General features: G+C 38.9%; 1 protein-coding gene across 2 annotated transcripts in view; it reads left to right on the top strand.

Annotated features, from left to right (window-relative positions):
* Positions 1 to 19,136, top strand: part of znf292b (zinc finger protein 292b) — a 210,965-nt gene that overhangs the window by 163,073 nt on the left and 28,756 nt on the right. For both annotated transcript variants that reach the window (XM_069932209.1, XM_069932210.1), the window contains one exon: positions 16,588 to 16,723. In XM_069932209.1, the coding sequence (XP_069788310.1) occupies positions 16,588 to 16,723 (136 nt within the window). The remainder of the gene's footprint in view (positions 1 to 16,587; positions 16,724 to 19,136) is intronic.

Below are 19,136 nucleotides of genomic sequence, written 5' to 3'. Positions count from 1 at the left end.
GTGTTCTGCATCATATAGGCGATTAAAATAAAGAATCATAACACAGAAATCCTGACAACGTGCTGTTTAAGGGCCGCTCTGGTACCTCACAGCAGCTGCTCATGCGGGATCAATGACCATCCTTGTTACCCATAATCCCCCATGCAGCTGGAACCGCTCTGCATTTCCCAGGGATTATCGGTAACGAAGTCGGCCATTGATATCGCACTGCGCCACTGTCGCAACGTGCTGAAAAATGCCCCAAAGTGGGCAAGGGGGAGACAGGCAGCTGGGAGCGTCTTATTAAACATTTGGATCGTATTACCAAATCTGAATCTCATTCAATGGTGATTGGAGAAGTAGGTAAAGAAATGTTTTAAAAACACATGTTCACGTGATGATGAAATAAACACCAGTGAAGGTCAATTTGAATGAACAAATTGACATAAAGGTCCAATTTTGAGATCCTGAGAACTCTGGTTAGAGTAGCCTCTTACTCCTGTGAGTGCGTAATACGTCATTGCTGAGGGGAGGAAACCCCCCCCCCCTCCTAAATTGCCAGGGAGGGCAAATTACAGGGAATTTGGACTGTGATGTGAAAGGCCTTGAAGGTCCTGCCTTTCCAGGAATTTCACCAGGGTCCAAGTAGGGTCACTGCTCACCTGCGGTGTGAAAAGGCCTAGTGAAACTTTTTACATGGTTGCCAAGTTCTGAACAGTTCGCTGCTATCCTTTAGTGAGGGGAATTCGAATGACTTGCCCACTTGTAGCAGTTTAGAATCAATCACAGAGAGGTGCATTTAGCTAGAGACACCAGCAGATCCGAATTTTATTTATGTTTTGCCATCTAGGCATTGCTGACCATACCAGCATTCTAATTCCACTGCAATGAAACTGGCATCTTTAAAATTGTAATCTAATCTAGAAAACGACACCAAGTTGCAATACCTTTAATTTTAAAAATATATTAGATTCTGGTCTAAATGGTTGCAACCCCAGTGAACTCTTAACAAACTGTTCTTGAATGGCTGATTAAACTACTATCCCCCATCTCGATAACTTTTTACAGGATCACAATTGGGAGTGTCAAGTCTGGCTTCATCATTGAGTGGTACGGTAGCTTCAAAGCATCAGACTTGAGGTCAATACAGAAAAACAAAATGGCTAGAAAGATCACTGGGGGGTCTCCTTTTCCTCTATTGATGACATTTACTGGGAGTGTTGCTTAAATTATAGAAGACCCTTTCCATCCAACACACAGTATCTTTGATCCACTACCATCAAGAGGGAGGTACAGAAGCTTCAAAATCAGGACTGCCAGGCTTGAAAATGAGCTTATTCCTGCGGGCTGTGAAGTTGATGAACAATATCCAGTAACTGAGTTGATCACCGCAAAGTTTTTATATTTATTTTCAATTGTATCTTTAGGTACAAGCATGATTATGTACTCTGTATTGTGTGTGTATACGAGTATGCACCGTGGTCCGGAGAAATGATGTTTCATCTGGTTGTCTATCTTGTCAGAAAATTATAAGGTGGTGGCTCAGGCCTATCAATTACAGTTGATCTACTTGCACTTGTAAATAGACGAATATCAGTGAGGGCCTAGGAGGAAAAGAAAGCAACAAACAATCCTGGACAAGGTGACGAAGAACACAGCAGTTGCATATGTTGGAAATCTGAATTTAAAGAAAATATTGGAAATACACAGGACAGGCAATACCTGTATACAGGGAAGAAACTGAAGTAAAATTGTTGGTTTGATATTTTCTGATCTAACAACTTACAAAGAATATTTTGGTTCATTATTTTTGGCAAAGTTGTTCCCTGGATCATAAAAAAGAGGCTTCAAGACTTTAAAAGGGTACATTGTGACAGAATATAGATATGTTTTTGGGAGATAAATTGGGGCAGGTTTTAGTGTAGGTCACATACAAATACTTTAAACAGATCTTATTTAAAATACTGGAGCTCTTCCCCATGCTAGACATGTTGGGGCCAACAGTCTTTGCAGAAGCTTTGGAGAGTGCCCAAGAGACTTCACTAATGGATTGTTGTTTACAAAAAGACAACAGATGAAAGAATTTGTCAGAGCCTTGTATTGTCTGGAAGGGAACTTGCTGTTCTAAGAGGGTCATATGGTTTTGCAAGCAGAGAGAGTCAAACAGGCTTTGTGTGTGTGTGTGTGTGAGTGAATGAGTGAGAGAGACAGACAGAGAGGGAGAGAGACAGTCAGAGAGGGAGAGAGAGACAGAGATCAGTTCTACGGTGCTACAGCCAGCAACAGCAGCTGGGACTGCAACAGGACTCACTGGCAAGCTTGTGGAAAGCCCCATTTGGAAGATGGGTTGTGAGTTCTTAGTTCAGCCTGGTCAAAGCCCTTGTGGTTTTTGTAAGAGAAGAAGGACTGGCTGTCTAATGTTTCACTTGAAATAAGAGAAACAAGAAGGAACTCTGTTGTGGTGACCTGAAAGAAAGAGGTTATCATCTGGAGAACCCTGAGGGGGCACGTTTCTTTGGAAAGATGCTGAAGTGGCTGGGTGTCCATAGTATAGCAAATCTCTCTCTGAAAACCGACAAGAACCTTCCTGAATGGTAACCATTTACATTTCAAGCACCAAAGCCTGGTGAACTTCATAAATGTTGAATTCTGTGCACAGTATAAGAATTGCCTGCAACCAGTGAACTTGGAGGAATGAGAAGTGAGATTGAACTGTGAACCAAAGAACTTTTCTGAACTTACACACACATTACATACACGTGTGCTTCGAATTAGAAAGGGGTTAAATTAGGTTACTTAAGTCAATGGTGATAAGTTAAAGTTTCATTCTGTTTTCGTGTTTAAAGATAATTAAAAACAACTTTTGTTTAAGTAATCATTTGTCATGGTGAATATATATTCCTGCTGCTGGGTTTTGGGGTCCTCTGGGCTCGAACAACAGTTACTGTGGATTTAAAACTACATTCGCTCCCCATTGTTCATTCAATCCGACCTTCACTGATATGTGAACTGGAAATGGAATGTTTATTTCATCATCGCGTGAACACGTGTTTTTAAAACATTTCGTTACCTACTTCTCCAATCGCCATTGAATGAGATTCAGATTTGGTGATATGGTCCAAATGTTTAATAAGACGCCCCCAGCTGCCTGTCTCCCCCTCGCCCACTTTGGGGCATCTTTCAGCACATTGCGACAGTGGCGCAGTGCGGGATCAATGGCGGACTTCGTTACAAGATGTGTCCTTTGCAAGAAAAACTCAAGGACTAAAAGTTTGCCTTTATGACTTACCACAGGCCTTTGACATAAGAGGAATGGAACTTTAAAAAAACTGTTGAAAATTAGCTATAAAAGTTGCTCTTCCTATTTAGGAGTTTGCGAAGAGAATAAAGGCAACCATCCAGTTCGAGAATGAAATTTCATTGATAATGATTATTATGTTTGTTCTTTCAAGAAGAATGACTTTACATGGGTTTATCACTTAACCAACTTTATTTTCCTTGAGCTGCTCCAACCAATGTCCAACTAACAACACCTGCAACTACTGTCATATGTCTCTTCCGGTTTCCATGCTGGGAAATGTAGTTCTTATTTACATCCATAACAACATATCTTTCCCCTTTTTAAAAAAACACAAACACAATACTATAACAAAAATATCTACATTCCGTGGCCAGTCTCTTTCCACTCAACAGGTTTCAATCAATCTCTGCTGTCCCTGCTGTCTGGATCTGTTAGGAATATGGATCTATTTCCTCTTGCACAATCCTGACAAGGCCTATGTGCCAGAATTGTGATCTTAGATTCGCACTGGAACTCTAGGCTTCAGACTGGTAAGCTTTTTGCAGTCTTGTCATGATACTGTTTCTGTTTGACTTCTGGTTGGCTGCTCGTGGGGTAACAGCAACAATCTAACACTCCTATATACAATTTTTTTATCTACTTATTCCTTTATTTTTGCTCTTTCTTCTAATTATAATTGCATTGAAATGACAAGAGGCAAATTTTGGGAGAAAGACGTATTAATGAATCCGAACATGGAGTCTATCATGGAGTCCCTTAATCTGTGCAGACAGACGATAACCGATGATCTTAAAGAAGTCTTGGATCAGATGAACACTAAACTTGACCGTCCAAAAAACATAACTAAAGAACTCAATTAACGTCTTCTGACAACGGTTGAGGGGGAACTGAGCAATTTAATTCAACATGTTAATAATGTGGAAAATGCATGTTCCACTTTAAGTGAAAGCAATTTGAAATTAACAAAGAAAGTCATAGATCTGGAAAGTAGGAGCAGACGACAAAACTACAGAAAGTGGACAACTTTAAATTTTTTTTCGGACTTGTTTTACGAGGTCTTCAGTAAGAGGCTTCTTTCATCTCCCACAATAATTGATAGAGCACATCGCTCTTTATTATCTCAGCTGGCACCTGGGTAGACACCTCATTCGGTTGTAATTCAACTACATTATCAAGTAAAGGAGTATTTGATCCGTGAAGCCCACCGCAGAGGGACACTTGAATATCGTAGACAGTTTATCAGAATTGTACAAGATTATTGTCGTGAAGCAGCATGGCAAATGAAGAAGTAATGTTAGAGTTCTGCAAATATGGTTTAAAGCCTTCCTTATTATATCCTGCTCGACTCTGTATTACAGTTTCTAATGGTCAGAAGTAAAATGTTGCATTCTGCTGAAGAGGCTTGGAGCTACCGAGAAGACTACTACTCCATCATGCTCGGAGGGAACTTCCAATTGAAGATGGTGGACTATTACTAACTTAATTTTTTCTAAAACTTATTACAAAACATCTGTTGGTTGTGCATTGGTGGATTCTTTTTGCCTGGGCAATTTATCTCTTTAGTTTGTTATTTTTTCTTGGATAATAACTTAGTAGAGTTGTATTTATGTAAATCTTTTTTTCTCATCATATATGGATACTTGGGTAAACATATTTATTTCCCTTTTACTAATATTGATTCAATATTACCTTGGTGTCTTTCATTTATTAAAGGTATTGAATTATTAATCTTTACAGGAAAAAATGAATGATAAATTTTCAATGAGTTATTGCTTTGATGGTAGTGATAATAGGATTAATCGTTGTCTGGAAGATACACTCATATTTACATTTATAGCAATGGACTTTATGTCAACAATCCAGCAGTAAGAATTAATTGAATGTGAAATGTTTTGTTTGGTTGGGTTTGGGAAGGGAGGGTGGGCTATTTTTTTCAAGGTTGTTATGACTTTAAGAATATGTTTGACCTTTGTTAGTGCAGTATAATGAATTTTTACGTATCACCAGTTTCTCATTTTTATTGTAAGGCTGCCACCTGGTGGCTAGATATTAGTTGTACTAATCATTCTTCATTAATAAGGGAAAAAAGTATGGATAAATTTATTGACTTTCTTACTTCGAACATAAAATATATGAATCATCAGGTTAAAAGTAATAAGGTATTTTTGCATATTAAACAGCTTAAAGATACTATTGTATTTTTACAAGAAACATGTTTGTAATTCAGATAATTCCTGCCATATAAAGTGGAAGGGGCAACATTTTCACTCCTCCTTCCAGGCTAAACCCGGAGGGGGGTGGGTGGGGGGGCGGGGGGGTGTACAATTCTTATTGAACAAAATATTCCTTTTGTCCATCACAAAGTCATTCAAATATAAATGGTAAATATATTGTCTCAGGAAAATTAAATAATAAAATGATAGTTGCAGCTAATATTTATGCACAAATATCTGCGTGTACAGAACCGTTGTCATACCCACGCTCCTGTTCGGCTCAGAATCATGGGTCCTCTACTGGTATCACCTACGGCTCCTAGAACGCTTCCATCAACGCTGTCTCCGCTCCATCCTCAACATTCATTGGAATGACTTCATCACCAACATCAAAGTACTTGAGCTGGCAGAGTCTACAAGCATCGAATCCATGCTGCTGAAGACACAACTGCGCTGGGTGGGTCACGTCTCCAGAATGGAGGACCATCGCCTTCCCAAGATCATGTTCTATGGCGAGCTCTCCACTGGCCACCGAGACAGAGGTGCACCAAAGAAGAGGTACAAGGACTGCTTAAAGAAATCTCTTGGTGCCTGCCACATTGATCACCGCCAGTGGGCTGATCTCGCCTCCAACCATGCATCTTAGCGCCTCACAGTTCGGCGGGCAGCAACCTCCTATGAAGAAGACCGCAGAGCCTACCTCACTGACAAAAGACAAAGGAGGAAAAACCCAACACCCAACCCCAACCCACCAATTTTCCCTTGCAACCGCTGCAACCGTGCCTGCCTGTCCCGCATCGAACTTGTCAGTCACCAACGAGCCTGCAGCTGACGTGGACATTACCCCTCCATAAATCTTCGTCCGCGAAGCCAAGCCAGAGATAAAGAAAGAATGCTTCTGATGTAGTTGATGTGGGATTTTTTCCTTCCTTACCAGATCTGAGTCTCTCTAATACTTGGTGTGGATTTTAATTGTTGGTTAGACCCTGCTTTGGATCGTTCTTCTCTTAAAGCTACTATAATGAATAAATCCACCCTATTAAATAATTATTTTCTTTCAGATTGTGGCATTTCTGATTTATGGCATTTTCTTTATCCAAATAATAGAAAGTATTCCTTCTTTTCACATGTTCAAGGAACATATCTGCGGATAGATTACTTTCTTATTGATAATCAACTGATCACACTGACTCATTCCTGCAGTTATCAAACTGTAGTTATATCAGTTCATGCCCCTGTTACGTTATCCAAAATGGTCAGGACCAAGCCCATTTAGAACCAGTCATTTTTTTAAAAAACAGCCCAGTATCAATAGAAAATCACTTGTAACAGTGTTTATACAACAACAAACAACAAGGTAAGGCTTTTTAAGCATTAAAATAAAGTTTAATTCTTACAAAAATTACTGGCTACCGCTGATCACCGACACTTCCCCACCGATGCTCCGCTCGTGCCGGGAGCCCGAGGGTCCTGCTCCTTCCCAGGAGCTTGAGATCCCCATTGCTGCCGGGAGCCCGAGGTCTGCTGCTGCCGGCACCTGGAGCCCAAGGTCTTCTGCCGCTGCGAGGAGCCCAAGATCTGCGGCTGCCAGTGCTGGGGGTTCGAGGTGTGCTGTGCTGCTGCCGGCACCGGGAGTCTGAGATCCGCTATGCTGTGGCTGGTGCTGGGAGCCTGAGGACCGCTGCGCTGCTTCTGGCGCTGCCCCAGTCTATTTGGCTCTGAAAATTTTGGATAAATGAGTATTCAGAAAATCCGATTTCGGATAATCGAAGTTGTACTGTATGCCTTTTCCTGGTTTACCTCAAACAAAAAGACATTGGCATTTTAATTTAAGTTTACTTTGGATAATGACTGAAATTTTTGGAGAAGCAGATGACCTTTTTCTTTGACACAAACAATTCATTCAAAACTTTGGGACACTATGAAAGCTTATCTGAGGGGGTAAATTATTTCTTACACTCTGAATTTAAAAAGGAAGACCACTAAAGAGAATTAATTAATCAAATTAAACAAATTGACCAACAATATGCTCAAACCAAAAATCCTGAGTTACATAAAAAGGATGTTGAACTTCAAACTAAATTTGATCTTATTTCAACATATCCAATTGTTAAAGAGTAGGCGTAAGTTTCTATACACTTGGTGATAAATCAGGCAAGTTCTTAGCAAACGAGCTGAGATGTTTTGCAGCCAAGTGGCAAATTACAAAGATTCGAAAGGAGGATGGTAACATTACTACATTATCTGATACTAGTCTGAGATAAATGACACATTCAGAATTCTTTTCTTGTTTTTACATATCTGAATTTACAAATGATAATAATTAGATGGAAAATTTCCTGGATTGACTAAATATTCCCACTTTTTCTCTGGATGGACAAAGACTAAATGAGTCTATATCATATGAAGAAATGGTGCTGCTATTTCTTCACTGCATTCAGGAAGACCCAAGAAATGATGGGTTCCATGTGGAGTTTTTCAAATCTTTTTCTCATCTACTTTCACCTCAATTAAGTTCAGTGTTATTGGACTCATTTAGGCAGGGAAATCTCCTGCCAACATTTAATTTCTCTTATCGTAATGAAAGATAAAGATCCAACTGAGTGTTCCTTTTATAGGCCAATTTCTTTATTAAATGTAGATGTTAAAATTTTGGCCCATTGATTGGAGAATATGTATTGTCTCTGAAGACCAGACCAGTTTTATTAAAAACCATTATTCTTATTTTAATATATGTCATTTATTGAATATTCTGTACCTATCTTCGAGTGCAGTTCCTGAATGTATTCTTTCCCTTGATGCAGAGAAAGCTTTAGATTGAGTTGAATGGAAATATTTATTCACAATTTTAGAGAAATTCAATTTTGGATCAGGTTTTATTTCATGGATCAAATTATTGTATTCAAACCCTATGGCTTCAATTCTTACTAATTTTCAACAATCTCTAGTGGAGAGCCCATCAAGGGTGTCCCTAAATCCATTATTTATTGATTTGATCTTAGAGCCATTAGAGATTGCATTTCAAGTGTGTGGTGACATTTCAGGGATTTGTAGGAAGGGAATTGAACACAAAGTTTCCCTTTATGCAGATGATCTTTTGCTTGACTTATCAACCCCTGTCACGTCATTAACATCCATGTTATCAATACTTTACCAATTTAGTAAGTTTTCAGGGTATAAATTAAATCTGCATAAAAATGAACTTTTCCCTTTGAATACATCTACATTATGATATCCCATTTAAGATTGTTTAAAAAAAATTTAAATATCTCAGTATTACTGTTACAAAGAATCATAAGTACCTTCTTAAAGAAAATTTTCTTACACTATTAAAACATGTGAAACATTCTTTAACACAATGGTCAGCCCTCTCTTTATCCCTGAGAGGTCATATTAATTCTATTAAAATGAATATTTACCTCAATTTCTATACCTTTTTCAATCTATACCAATTTTGACTCCTAAATTATTTTTTTATTCAATGGATTCAATTATATTGTCTTATATATGGAAGGGTAGGCACCCTCCTCTAAACAAGGTTCATCTTCAAAAACTTAAAAGGAAAGGAGACATTGCTTTACCAAATTTCAGATTTTACTACTGGGCAGTCAATATATGTAACTTTATGTTCTGGTTACATTTTCATAATTTTAAATTTTTTTCAAAAATTATACATAGGGATATTTTATTTATTTAATATAATTAAACTTTTTCTCACAAACACAACAAACAAAAACAAAACAGTCCCTCCCTCCCTCTCTCCTCCCCTTCCATATATACAAATCCATTCACTGTTAGAGCTTACATATATTTAAAGTATATAGAGAGCAGTTGAGGAAACTACATTTTTATTTATTTATATCTATCTATCTATAAATATATATATATATATATATATATATACACACACATAGATATATATATATATAAATAGTTACTTTTATACCCGTTTTTGTTCCTTTTTATTATTGTATATAGGCCCCTATCTGGTCCAGGTATGGCTGCCAGACTTTTACAAAAGTGTCATATTTATTCTTTAAGTTATATATGATTTTTTTTCCCCCATAGGTATTCAGCTGTTCATTTCCGTAGTCCATCATGCTATAAGTAGAGGAGACTCAGACTTTCAAGTGATCATGATACATTTTTCGCTACCACCAGTGCTATTTTTATAAATAAGATTTGCTATTTGTTCAATTTCCATGAAATTATCTAATAGATATAGCTACGGGTCACCCATGAAGGCCACTCCTGTTATTCTGATCAATTTTTCTGCGATTTCTTGTGAAATGGCCTCATTTTCATGCATGACCATGTGGCATGTAAAAAAGTTCCTTTCTCAGTCCCACATCTGAAACACATCTCTGAAATTTTGTCTTTTGATCTGTGTAACATTTGTGGGATAAGATATAATTAGTGTAAAAAAAGTTTCCTGAACCAGTCCATATCTTGCATTTATAATTGATGTCATGCTGTTCTTACATCAATCTGACCAGCTTCTATCTGAAATCACCACACCCAAGTCCAACTCCCTTCTTTTCCTTGACCTCTGTAACCTTGACCTCTCTCTAAATAAATCAATTGATAATGCTATTGCTAGATATACTGTGAGAATTTGGGTGCAGTTTATAAAACATTTTGGACTTTATGGTTGATCTCTTTTATGCCCTATCTTATCCAATCATTTTTTTCAACATTCTTTACATAATCCTGTATTTCATAAATGGTTTAGATTAGGTATTGAGCGTTTCAAAGATCTTTTCATTGATAACAATTTTCTGTCATTTGAATAGGTTTCTGGAAAGTTCAATTTACCAAATACTAATTTTTTTCAGATATCTGCAACCAGATTTTCCTTGGCCATTGTTGATGTGCTATTCGGCTATAACATTTTCGCACAGGTTTAATATATATTAATGCTTGGGAACAGGATTTAAATCTTACATTGACGGATGAAGTTTGGGATCTAAATTTTAAGCTAGTTAATAATACATCCTTATGTGCCCAACATTGATCATAAGTTTCATTTGTCTAAAGTTAAATTATATCATATCTATTCAGATGTAAATCCTTGCTGTGATAAATGTAAGAGAGAAATGGCTTCTTTAATTCATATGTTTTGGACATGTCCTAGTCTTGAAAAATACTTCAGGGAGGTATTTAAAACTCTATCTTTTATTTTAAACCTAAATTTGGAACCCAATCCTCTGGTTGCTCATTTTGGTACAAACTAGAGAAGATGATACTCTTTTAACTCCAATTAAATGTTGTACTTTATCTTTTGCATCTCTCCTGGCGAGATGAGCAGTAATGTTTAGATAGAAAGATGTTGCCCCATGGTCTGTATGAGGGACATTATGTCCTGCTTAAATTTAGAAAAGCTACATTATTCAATTAATAATTCAAAATATAAGGTTTTGAATGCTATGTGGACCATTCTTGAATTACTTTCATAACCTCGAGACATATTATTTTTAAATCTAACATTTGCTGTTTTATTTCATGAACAAAATATATATTTTCTTTAGTCATGCACCATGGATTAGGGGACAGAGTTTACAATCATACTATACATGAAAAAACTATATCTTTCCTTCTTTTCTTGATGTAATTTTGATTATGGTTGTGTTTTATATATAGTTTTATGAGTTATCTAATTTGCCGTATATAATTAATATTATGCATACCATAATTATTTTGTATAAGCATAGTTTATATCAAAATTAATAAAAAAATATTTAAAAAGAAAAGATACTGTTTCTGTTTAATTTTCTCTTCAATTTTAGCCTGTTTGACCTTGTATGCTCCTTTGGGTGTTAACAGATTTTCACACATTGTAAAGTTGATCTGTATGGGTCGACCCATCAGCATTTGAGCTGGAGAAAGGACATCTGTAGTGCCGCACTTCTGTAAATCATTAGACTTCTGTGGAAATCCTCTCATCCATATGCACTTTCTTCATGAGGTTTTTCACTACCTCCTCAGAATTCTCTGCAAGGCCATTAGACTTTTGGTGATATGAGCTTGAAGTTACATGTCAAAACTCCCAAGTATTGGCAAAGGACTCAAATTCATTGTTCAAAAATTGTGGATCATTGTCTGATACTACTTCACAAGGAACTCCATGCCTCGCAAACACGCTTTTCATGAAAGCGATAACTGCTTGGCAAGATGTTGACTCCAGCGTTGTTACCTGTTACTACTATGTGACTCTTCCCATTACAGTCAAGCAAATCTACAGCTACTTTGAAATCTGGTACAGGGTGTGCATGAAGCAGTGGTCTGGTTTATGTCTTGGTTCATTCTTGACTAGTGCATCTCCTCTCGAGCTCTACGTTTGCATTTTCCCTCAACAAGATGTCCTTTGTATATCTTCTGGAACATTTCCTTATATGGCAACACTGGAATCACAATGCTGTTCCCGTTGAAGACTATATCTTTCACAACTGACAGTTCATCACTGCATGCCTAGTAATCCTGAATACCCATTGGACAGTTATTCTTAGCTGCCGGCCATCCTTTCTGTATTGTATCTTTGAGCTTTTTCATTGTTTCATCTGTTTTCATCGCATGCACTGTTGTATCTGTCCTGTGCAACTCCTGAACTGTTGTCATCAGAGTGACAAACGTGAAAGCTGTCTCATCAATTTGAAAACTTATAGATGTCCAAGGCATCTTCACCCATCACACACACACACACAGAGTCTGTATTCCTTCCCCCCCCACCCCCACCCATTTTCCCATCTCAATATCAGTCATCATTGCTGCTGATGAGGTCAACTACTTTTGTATCATCCACAAACTCGATGCTGTATCTGACAGTTCAGCGTGAACAGTAGTGGGCTGAGCATAAGCCCTGAGGTGTGCCGGTGCTAAGTCTGATGGGACTTGAGATTTTGCTCCCAACTCAGTCTGACTATGGTCTTTCAGTCAAGAAGGCCAGAGTCCAGTTGCAGTGAGGACAGTGTATCCACTAGCCTCTGAGGTATGATTGTGTTGAACATCAAGCTGAAGTCAATGTACACCAACCTGATGTTTGATGCATAGGTGGGTCAGGGTGGAATGGAGGGTCAAGGCCGTAGCATCATCTATGGACTGGTTTGGACAGTAGGAAAACAGGAATGGGTCTAATGTGCGATTTGAAGCATTGCATCACCAGTCACACAAAGCACTTCATGATCATAGAGGTCGGTGCCACTGCCCAGTAGTCATTCTCTTGGGCACCAGGATGATAATGACTGCCTTGAATCCTGCAAGGACAGTGAACTAATGCAGTGAGATGTTGAAAATGTCCATGAGGACCTCTGCAATTGGGCCACACTGTCCTTCAGCACCTTTTTCAGTATTCTCTTGTCAGATTGTCTATTGTCTGTGTGTTGCTCCAATTTTCCAGCATCTACTGTCTTTCTTGTTTGCACTGACTTGAGCTGTTTTCTCTGGAGCATTGGAGGCTGAAGAGAGGAGATGGAGGTTTATGAAATTAAGAGGAATAAATAGTGTAGACTGTCAGAATTTTATCCATGGATTAAAATGTCATATTCTAGAGGACATGGATTTAAAGTGATGGGGGGGGGGGGGGGTAAAGGAGATATACGAGGCAAATAGTTTTAGGGAGTGGTAGGTGTCTGGACTACTCTGCCAGATAGTATTTTTTAAAAGAAGAGATTTAGTTTAATTTGGCATTATGTGCAGTGAGGACATTGTACATTGAAGGGCATGTTATTCACCAATCTATATTCACCAATCTAAGAATCATAACTCTTGGAATTAGCTTTCAGTAGTGGAGTATTGGGGGAGGGATAGGTGAAACAATAGGGATATCTCTATTAGGGTGAGATGAAAATGGCTGTTTAAGGTTAGGTTTCTTTGTTTTTATGTGTTACTACTGACAGGGTTGAGGGTTATGCCCAGAAAGCCACACTCTGTGATTTGAAAGAACTGAATTGAATGTTTATTGTCACATGTATTAAGATAAAATAAAAAGAACTTTAAAAAGACAAAAACTCTAAAACGGAAGATAGACAAAAAAAGGCCAGATTGATACAGACAGAAAGAAAGAGCGAGTAACCTCAAATCAAGTCAAGTTTATTGTCATTTGATTTTACAAGTCCAACCTGACAAAACAGTGAAAAACATGCAGACATGCAACCAGACACAGTACCCATACAGACAATCAATACCTAAATAGGACAAGTATTCATCTTTACCAATGGTTTCCAAACTTTTTAATTTTCACCCATATCTTTCTTTGGCTTGGCTTCGCGGACGAAGATTTATGGAGGGGGTAAAAGTCCACGTCAGCTGCAGGCTCGTTTGTGGCTGACAAGTCCGATGCGGGACAGGCAGACACGGTTGCAGCGGCTGCAGGGGAAAATTGGTTGGTTGGGATTGGGTGTTGGGTTTTTCCTCCTTTGCCTTTTGTCAGTGAAGTGGGCTCTGCGGTCTTCTTCAAAGGAGGTTGCTGCCCGCCAAACTGTGAGGCGCCAAGATGCACGGTTTGAGGCGTTATCAGCCCACTGGCGGTGGTCAATGTGGCAGGCACCAAGAGATTTCTTTAGGCAGTCCTTGTACCTTTTCTTTGGTGCACCTCTGTCACGGTGGCCAGTGGAGAGCTCGCCATATAACACGATCTTGGGAAGGCGATGGTCCTCCATTCTGGAGACGTGACCCATCCAGCGCAGCTGGATCTTCAGCAGCTTAAGTAATCCCTTACTAATTACAGAGCACCTATGGCATAGGGATTGCTTAAGGTGGTTTGAGAGTGGAAAGAAAAAGTTTGAAAACTACTAATCTATACAAATAAATAAATAGATAAATAGATGTTGTTTCATGAATATGAGAGTCTTGGATGTTTAATGTTAACAGTTTCTTTGGTTGTTCAACATTCTCACTGCCTGTGGGAAGAAGCTGTTCCTCAGCCTGGTGGTGCTGGGTCTGATACTCCTGCATCTCTTTCCTGACAGGAGCAGCTAAAAGATGCAGTGTACATGTGTATGGTGGAAGTGGCACTCTTCAGACAGCGATCCTGGTAGATCACATTGATGGGAACAGGGGGGAAGCTCCAACCTAAAGGTGGAAAATTTAGTTTCCAGTTCTTAGACTGGTTAGTACCCAGAAGGAAGACAAGTTATTTCTTGAGCTTATATTGGGCCTTGCTGTAACAATGCAGAAGACCACAGAGAGAAGTCAGAGTGGAATGGCAGCCGCAAACCCAGGATCACTCCCAACAGTCTGTGTATTGGTACTCCATAAAACAATCTGCAGACATCCAGTGCTTCCGTGTGGTCACCTCTACATCGGAGAGACTGGATGCAGTCTGGGAAATCACTTTGCTGAACACCTTCATTCTGTCTACTGCAATAGCAAGGATCCTCCTGTTCTAACCTATTTCATTTCCCCACCCCATTCCCATGCCAACATCTATATCCATGATCTCATGCACTGCCAGACTGAGACCACACACAAATTGGAACAACACCCCATACTCCAACCAGATGGCAGTATAGATCTTTTTTCAATTAGCTCCCTCCCCATCTCTCTTTCCCTATCCCAGTGTCTCCTCTTGCGCTCTCTCTCTCTCTCTCACTCACTCACTCTCTCTCTCTCTCTCTCTCTCCCTCTCTCTCTCTCTGTCTCCTCCACATCTGCATTCACAGAGCCACCCCCCCTCCCCTGATCTATTTCACCTTTCCTCCTGTCCTATCCATATCCAATTTTGCCTTTTGCCCTGTGCTCCTCTTCCCCCAGCCTTTTTGTTTTGGAGCCTGCCTGCTTTTTGCTCATAGCTTGCTTAAGGACTCAGGCCATAAATGTTTGTTAAATTTACCTCCTTTGGATGCTGCGATCTGTTAAGTTCCTCCAGCATTTTTGTGTTTTTTACTACAATCACAGCATCTGCAGGCTTTCATTTTGACTCATTGATCACCCATTTGCGTTTGGTTTCTTCAGAATAGAGGAGACTAAATTGTGAATACTGAATGCAGGCACTGAAGAAGTGCAAGTGAATCCACTGCCTTACCTGAAAAGGTTGTTGGGTTCCTTGGATAGTGAGATGAGAAGAGGTGAAAAGACTGGTGTCGAATTTCCTGAATTTGTATGGGGAAGTGTTATAAGATTGAGAATGGTTGGTGGAATGGAAGAGCGGACCAGTGAGCTGCAATAGTCGTCATATCTTCTAAATGTTAAAAGGAATGGAGTATGTGACTGATGATGGAAATTATAGAATCATAGAAAATAACTGCAGGAAAAGGTCATTGAGTTCTTCAAGTCGAGTCTGACTACTATTCATTTCATTCATGGCTGATCATATGACTTCAGTACTCTACTTCAGCTTTTTTCTCCATGCCCCTTGCTTGATCCCTTTTGAACTGACCTCAACAATTTTCTTTGGTAGGTAATTCCACAAATTCACAATTTTTTGATCGAAGAAGTTTCTCTTCATCTTACTCCTAAATGGCTTACCCCTCCATTCATAGACAGTTATTCTGCCCCTTTTGTTTTGAACTCCCCAATATCAAGAACATCCTTCCTGCATCTAACCTGTCTAGTTCTGTCAAAATGTTGTACATTTTAATGAGATCCCCTCTCATTCTTCTAAATTCCAGTGAGTATCACCCAAGTCTTTTTCATACATCTGTACTGACACCCCAACTTGTTTGAGCTGGCAGAAATTTTGAAGGATAGTTTCTTGAATGCAAATAACGGTCAGATGACAGGAGAGAAGTGTGAACACATTGGTGGGAAATGACAAGAAATCTACAGTATTTTTCATCTCATTCCTGCATTTAGAATAATGTTCAGATTTAATTAATGTTTATCCATAGGAAAATGATTTATTCCATTAAGAAAAATAAAATTTAAAAACTTTTTGAAACTATTAATTAGAAACTAGCATAATTTTTTTTATATTTGTGATATTTGCATAATTAAATTGACCTTTATGTTTTGTTTTCAAATCTCTGGCATTGTTCCTTCATAGATAATTCTTGGGATTACATTTTAATGCTGAAATAAACTTCAGGGTTTTGGTTTTCCCATTTGACCTGAATAGTCTGCATGTGGAATAAAGTTAAGTATTATACTTTATTTTTGCAGGCAGCCCATAAAGTACTATCAGAATATGGGAATCCGGAACTTCAAATGCTGGCTGTACTTGCCCAGGAGGGTGGGGTATGGAAGAACTCTGTACTTGACAATATTTTCTCCCAACAACCATTGGAACAGGATAAAGGTAGGATATTTAAAAAATTGTACCAGGAGAACTTCAATCTTGAGAAGATTTGCAAAGTTTTCTTTGATGTCATAGAGTAATATAATCACAGTAACAGACCCTTTTGGCCTACTATGTCCATACCATGTCCTTACGAACCCTTGGTGCTTGCTCAGATACTTCTGAAATGTTGTCGCAGTTTCTGCTCTTAATTTCCATTTAGACATTACAATTATACAGTCTGGCTGAAAGAGTTCTTCTGCAGGTCCTCTGTAAAGCACTTACACAAAACCTATGCTCGTTAAGAGGGGGGAAAATGCTTATTATCTACCTATCTGCACCTAACATAATCTGTAAGCTTCCATCAGGAAACCCATCAGCCTCTCCTGCTTCAAGGAAAACACCTAAATCTATGTAATTTCTCTTCATATTTGAAAACACTTCAGCCTGGTTGCATCCTGGTAAATCTCTTCTGCCCCATCTATAGTGCAATCACACCTTTCTATTGCGTGGTGCCCAATTTTAGTGAACTTTTATTGGGTGACTTTTAATAACAATCTGATGGTTTAATGCCAACCATACTAGCTTCTAAGTCTAATTAATGTAATTAATAATTTAAATGCCACAATTCCCAAGATAGCTTTCAAACTCTTATCTCTGATTTTTAGACAAAAGTCTAATCAAAGTTTTATAAATTTGTACCATTTTAATTTAAATATATAACACACAAACAGGCCCTCTACACTGTTCACACTCCATCATACTTAGGGTCATCTGCCAACATTAACCCACCTAGTTATTCTTTCATCCTAGTCATTCATATATAACCCATAATTTTATCAGGTTCAGATTCAGATTTATTGTCAGAGTACATACGTGATATCACATACAACCCTGAGATTCTTTTTCCTGCAGGCAGAGCAGAATTACCACTAATTGGTAGTGCAAAAATAGCTGTAGATAATATACGCATGTAAATAAATAAACAAATGTAAACAACTGTGCAAGAGAGGGGGGAAAAACAGTAAAGTACAAAAGTAAGAATCCTTAAATGAGTCTATGATTGAGTTTGTTGTTGAGGAGTCTGATGGTGGAGGGGTAGCAGCTGTTCCTGAACCTGCTGGTGCGAGTCTTGTGGCACCTATACCTCTTTCCTGATGGCAGTAGTGAGAACAGAGGATGTACTGGGTGATGTGGATCCTTGATGATGCTGTTGCTCTCCAATGGCAGCATTCCCTGTCGATGTTCTGGATGGTGGGAAAGGATTTGCCTGTGATGTCCTGAGCTGAGTACACAACTTTTTGCAGGGCATTATGCTCAGTGGTATAGGTGTCCCCATATGAAACTGTGATGCAGCCGGTCAGCACACTTTCCACCACATATCTGTAGATATTTCCCAGGGTTTCCGATGTCATAGCAAACTTCTGCATACTCCTAAGGAAGTAGAGGTGCTGATGTGCTTTCTTCGCGATGCCATTAGAGCTTTGGCTCCAGGAAAGATCCTCCGAGAGAGTAACTCCCAAGAAATTAAATTTGCTCACCCTCTCCACCTCTGATCCCCCAGTGATCACTGGATTGTCCACATCTGGTTTTCCCTTAAGTCAACAAGCAGCTCCTTGGTTTTTGTGACATTGAGTGTGAGGTTATTGTTGGTGCCCTGTTTGGCCAAGTTTTCAATCTCTCTCCTGTAATCTTAGCCTTCTCCTTTGTTAGGAAAAAAAACCCAGCCTTTCCAATCACTCTTAGCCAAAAGACTCCATTCTATGTAACATCCTGGTTAATCTCCTCGACACCCTCTTCAGGGCAGTCACATCCTTTCTATAGTGAAGTGACCAGAAGTCTACACAGTACATTTAACAGATGTTTTATATTATATATAACCATTTACGGAGCGGAAACAGGCCATGTTGGCCTTTCGAATCCGCACCGGTTCACTGATTTTGTGCGCCCTCTTCAGGCATTGGTCCCGGTATGATAAACTCCCAGCTGCCATTAAGTCATAGAATTCTCGACCACTGAAACAGGCCCTTTACCCAGTTTGTGCATGCTGACCAAGCTACTTCCATTTGCCTGCATTTGGCCTTTATCCCTCGAAACTTCTCCCATCTACATATCTTTTGAATGTTACAATTGTCTCACTTGTACCATTTCTTTTGACAGCTTGTTCCACATACCGACTGCCCTCTATGAAGAAGGTGCTCTTTGGTTCTATTTTAAAATACTTCCCCTTTCCTCTTAAATCTATGCCTTTTAGTTTACCATATGAACAAGTTTACCAGATAGAATCTTGTCAAAAGCTTTCTTAAAATCCACATCAAAAAAGTCTACCCTCCTGTCTTCATCAATGTTCTTGGTCTCCTCTCCAAAAATCTTAATACCTGGGCACAAAGCCATGTAGACGATCACTAATTCAGGAATAAGAGTAAACAGGAAT

Source organism: Narcine bancroftii, chromosome 4 (genome assembly GCF_036971445.1).
Source record: "Narcine bancroftii isolate sNarBan1 chromosome 4, sNarBan1.hap1, whole genome shotgun sequence".
Lineage (NCBI taxonomy): Eukaryota > Metazoa > Chordata > Chondrichthyes > Torpediniformes > Narcinidae > Narcine > Narcine bancroftii.
Note: the sequence above shows the minus strand (reverse complement) of the source record. Positions and strands in the feature narration are given on the sequence as shown.